We start from the raw sequence: 5,283 nt of genomic DNA on the forward strand, positions 1-5,283 counted from the left end.
TGGGAAAAAATTCAGTGCAAAAGAGAAACCCTGATAAAAAAAAGCCTAAAAACACGCTAAAAATACCCCCAAAACCCAAACCTCTGCTTGGAGAGTAGTAGGTAGGTAGGTACTAGGTTGATAACGTCGCAGGCCCCTTCGAAAGCCCCCTATATTAGAATAGAATGATCCAGTCCAGCGCATGCGTACTGTTGCCACCCATCATGGCGGTGTGAAACACAGATCCGAGTGTCGACAGTAAGAAATTTTTCTTTATCTACAAAATATTCGCGTAGATAGTGTGTTCTAACGACTGGGGCGTTTGCTACCACATGTAGGGAATCTGATGAACTCAGCTTCTCGGGTTTAAATGTTATCTAACTCTGTTGAATTTGAAAAACACACGAAGAACCGCGTATGTAGTTGTCACGTTGTTGACCGGTGCTTTGTTGTGGCAAAATTTTCTTTGAATGTTATTCATACATGTACGTTGAAGAATGAGCGAAACACGAAAACAAGGAATAGTGTTGGGATGGATTCGTGTCGTTATCAACGCATCATCCTGAATATAAGGCTAATTGGTAGCCGAAGCCAGCCTCTTTGACGCTTTGTTAGGTTTTCTAGTAGCTTAACGTTAAAACGTATGACTATGAGATATTCTACTTAAAACTGTACTAGACACTCGGTCACACTGTACTCCACTCCAGTCTGACAGTGGAAGTCACGGTAAACAAAGAAACTTGAAGTTGTCACAAGCAGTGAGGTGGAGAAAAGTGTGTATTTACTTGACCTTGGAGAAATCTGAAATGTAAATGTTGAGGTGACCTACATTTGTACTCGCCTTTTAGTTGTTGGGGGGGGGGGTCCAATATGCGGAATACACCGTGTTGTATACTAATAGGGTTCATACCCACCCAAGAAAACGCGCCTTTCAATGCAAGATGAGACAAAAATTGGTGCCCCTGAACCCTCAAATGCAACAACATCAGTTCCAAAATATTTCTAAGTGCAAATCATGGGTATAAATACTATAATAAATTTTCAAGCCCTTAACCCCAAAATAACGGTGACCTATACTGAATTTTAGATATGCCATGTATATGATGTAACATTAAAGAATAAGCCCCCAAACACCAAAAATAGGAAATTGAAAAGCAAACTGAAGTCAAGAAATACACGAGTCTTGACTTATTTTCATGCACAGATTTTCTACTTGAAAGTTTTCACTTCTGAAATTTTTCACCTTTTGTGCCTTTCTTGACTTCCTTGTCTCAATGTTTCTGACAAAATGCCCCTGCAATTCCATAAAAGGCCACTAGTGGGCTGAAACTTTGATCACAATTTCTTCCAAACATAAAAAGCTTTGACTCACAAAAAAGATCTCTCAACAACTGACAAATATCATTGCAATTCATATGTAGCTTCTTAGATTCTTACTGGCCAAAATATCCAGAAACCAAGACAGAAAGATGAACACTGTCAGACATTTTTAAGAGGCAAAAATATAGGTGCACACAGCTCCAGTTTTGGGAACGCAATTGCAAAGCTCATACTGTACTAGTACATGTATTTATGTCATACCTGGGCCGCGATTACGTTTGATACAAGTTTTCCGGCCAGTGTGATTACTAGCGGCCGGGAATGGGTTTTCTGCGCGTGAAAAATTTTGCGCGTGCGTGAAAAATTTGCGCGTGAGAAATAAAAGTCCCTAAAAAAATGTCGGAAAATATGCAGTACCATTACTACCAAATTCTTATGCAGTAAAATGTGATCCTGTGGTATAATTTTCCATCTGTAACTCAAAATTTTAGTTGGAAATTTTAAGTCTCTTGGGAATAGGTTAATTTGCCTTTTTTCCATAAAATCTGAACATTTGAAAATCACTTGAATTTGTAAGAAATACATGGAAAAGTTACTAGTATGAGGTTTAGGATGGAAAAATGTAACAATCTGAAGCTTTTCTCCATTCTAGAAGCTTGCTTTCATATTTTAGCAAACAAATTCTTTCAAGCGCAAATTTCAACCTTTTTTGCGCGTGAAAACTTAACTTTTGAAAATCACTTAAAATCACTGAAATATTGACAAAATACGGCTATGTAGTCTAGAATGCAACAAAATGATGTTCAATTCTGTTTTATGTATTTTTTTTCCAACTTTTAAGCTTAAAACAGCAAAAAGTTTTTAAAATCCCTTGGGAATTGGCTAATTCGCATATCTTCACGCACAAATTTTTCACGCACGCGCAAATTTTTCACGGGCACGAATCCCCATCCCCGCACGGCCCGGGGCTTCCAAATGTTGCAGAGAATAATTCGAACGCGTTTCGCCCTAACCACTTTCGAAAATTCAGATAAAAAATTTGGATGTTGGAATTGATGTTGTTGCATTTTTTGGGTTTAGGGACACCAAATTTTTTGCTCATTTCGCATTGAAAGTCGTGTTTTCTTGGGTGGGTATGACATAAATAAAATACAACATGGTGTATTCCACATCACCCTCGGTTCCAGCCCTTCCATGGATCGGATCTCCCTCCAGCCTTCAGCCATCGGGCGATCCGATGCGCGGTAGGGCTGGTACCTTGGGCAATACGGAATACCTTATGTTGTATTTTATTATTACCTTCGCCAAGAAGGTTAATAACTTATGTTTTCGTTGGCGTGTGTTATGTTTGTGTGTGTGTGTGTCTGTGTGTGTGTGTGTGTCAACACGATATCTCAAGAAGGCTAAGATGGATGTCTTTATATTTGGTAGGTGGATACATGTAGGTCTTGATGAGACCTGGAACTGAGTAGATTTTGGACCCCTGGTGGCTTGTTATGGTACTGCAGCTGAACTTCCGGTTTTGATATCTCATGATCTGGCCATGGTAGGGTCCCTAATTTTGGATGGTCACCTGGTCTTTGGCTGGGGAAGAAGTAACATGGGTCTGGACCCCCTAGCGGCTTGTTCTGGAACTGCAGAAGCATTCGTTGAAAAATATATGTATCCAGTATTCTGAGCCCTGGATAATATTATCCAATTTATGACAATTCCTTTTAATTTTCTTTAGGCCTTCCTTGTCATGACGTTTGCTATGCACATGCTGGAGAAGGAGGTGGGGGACCAGAAAGTCAACACCATGCCTGCCATCATGGACGACTTTGGGGACAGTCTGTTTGACCAGCCCATGGACCTGATGGACTGTATGCCTGCTGCAGTACTGGACAGTCAGGCCACTGACCAGCTGACCGGACCTGAGGGTGGACAGGCTGGAGAAACAAGTGGTTAGACTTTAACTTAACTATACTCCTTAGTGAAGAGTTAAAGCTGCATTAGTAACATTAGGCCACACCAATTTAATTTGTTGCTTCTCTGATTGCCCTGTCCATTTTTTTCTGAGTTGGAAGGAAAATTTTTTTTTAAATCAATTACAAAATGCTCAATAAAAGAATATTTTGGCCCCAATGGTTAAAGAAAGTCCTTTTCTTCCTAGTTCTTAAAGTTTTTCAATGTTACAATGCAATTTTGTTTCATTAAAAGTTCAAAATCTATTGCTTTAATTATAAACCAGCCTGGTATGTTCACTTCATGGGTCATATTGTAACATTTCCGGCTATCATGGGGTGCCTTGGGCTGTTTTTTTTGCCCTGTCGCTTCATATTTTTTTCTGAAAAAATTCGAGAAACAACAAATTAAATTGGTGTGGCCTAAGGGCGATACAAAAAGTCATTTTTCTGATCATCTCATTACAATACAAACAGAGTAAGATAAATCAACCCTTCAAGATTTGTCCATGGGGTACTTTTTCTCTGGGGGGAGTGTATGTTTATTTGGGACACGAGTCTCAGAGTACTCTGCTACAAAAAAGTGTTATTCTCGAAGTGGAGGTGCCAAAATATGACGCCTTAAACACAACTGTCAGCCATGTTTGTTTACTTTCTGGTATTTTGTGATGGTGCCGCAAACTGAGTGCAATTTGTGTGAGAAATATGAAGTAATTACACAATAAATAATTCAAATCTGTTGAAAAGTGGAAGTAAATGACAATGACAACTTTCACGTACTGGCATGCTTTCACATCAGTCTTACATGTATAAGTCTGATTGCATGAGCAGATCCATGTTTTGCCTGTCAGTATATTACGTATTTTTCATGCGAGCGTAGCTAGCGTATGACGTACATATATGAGTTCGGTCAAGAAATTCGGAAATGAGCAGGGATTTGTCATTTCTACCGGCTGAAATTAGACCCAAATGCTCACAACAACCTTATTTTTTTCTCTATTCGTAACACGTATAAATATTTTGATCTTTCATCGTACAAGAGCGTTCTTACCGAAGAAGATGCAGCATCGCTCGATGCCCCACTAAAATACATTGTGTAGGCCAGCTTCGAAATCAGTATAAGTACAAAATGTACACGCCACATTTTCGTGCAAGATCACGTGCGTTCGCGCAGCGCCGTACTCTTGCGGGACCGCTTTTCAAATGGCAGCGGAGATTGGAATTACGTCTATTTGGATGTTTTCATCAGTGAGTGTTTTAGCCAGGTTGAATTTCCTTTCCGTCATTTCAATTTTGTTTGACATAACTCCTAAGGCCAAGTACTTAAAATGATTTTTACAGATGACATCAGCATGCAAAAAAGAATTAAAAAAGAATAAGAAATTTTGTTGCTTTCTTAAAGTGATGAACATGCCAAACAGGCAAAGATGTCTGTTGCCATGCCGGATGAATATGAAGAGAAAAGACAGTACAGTACAGATCGCGGGATAAGCATCATCGGGATTCGGGATTTTGCGGGAGATCCCGCGGGAGTTTGCGGGATATCACGCGGGAGACTGCGGGATATCCCGCGGGAGTTTGCGGGATATCACGCGGGAGATTGCGGGATATCCCGCGGTATTCTTTCGGGAGGCCTGTCGTGTCCCGCGTACCGCGTAGCGAAAAAACTTGGTGCGAGACCCCGAAGTCTGCCGCGGCTCGGAACGGCGATGGCGGCGTGTCAAATGTTTATTTTACGTCCTGCCGGGCGATCTGTGCCGGGCCGATGGAGTCTGACGCCAGTCAACTTTGCTACAATTTTGCTACAATTTTGATGGTGTTGAAGCATAGGAATGTACGAAAATAATGTGTATAAGGTGTTTCTCACGCGGTCATAGTTATTATAAAACTGCTACTTTTTTTTCAAAGCTATTGTTCAGCGCAAACTTTAACTTTAAGAAACTACCGTGAATGAATACAATGTAACGTGTAGTAATCCCTCCGTCTCCGGTAAATTCGGCAAGATTGTTACCAAGAAATAAAATTATGAGGCGTACCGGCA

At 40.4% G+C, this 5,283-nt stretch overlaps 1 protein-coding gene across 1 annotated transcript in view; it reads left to right on the forward strand.

The window, feature by feature from the left end:
• The first annotated feature begins 168 nt into the window (after positions 1–168).
• Positions 169–5,283, forward strand: part of LOC109466542 (ubiquitin carboxyl-terminal hydrolase 43-like) — a 27,315-nt gene continuing 22,200 nt past the window's right edge. The window contains exons 1-2 of the mRNA XM_019764274.1: positions 169–237; positions 3,029–3,242. Coding sequence (XP_019619833.1) covers positions 3,041–3,242 — 202 coding nt within the window. The 5' untranslated portion in view covers positions 169–237; positions 3,029–3,040. The remainder of the gene's footprint in view (positions 238–3,028; positions 3,243–5,283) is intronic.

This window comes from Branchiostoma belcheri, unplaced genomic scaffold (genome assembly GCF_001625305.1).
Source record: "Branchiostoma belcheri isolate BF01 breed outbred unplaced genomic scaffold, Haploidv18h27 scaffold169, whole genome shotgun sequence".
Lineage (NCBI taxonomy): Eukaryota > Metazoa > Chordata > Leptocardii > Amphioxiformes > Branchiostomatidae > Branchiostoma > Branchiostoma belcheri.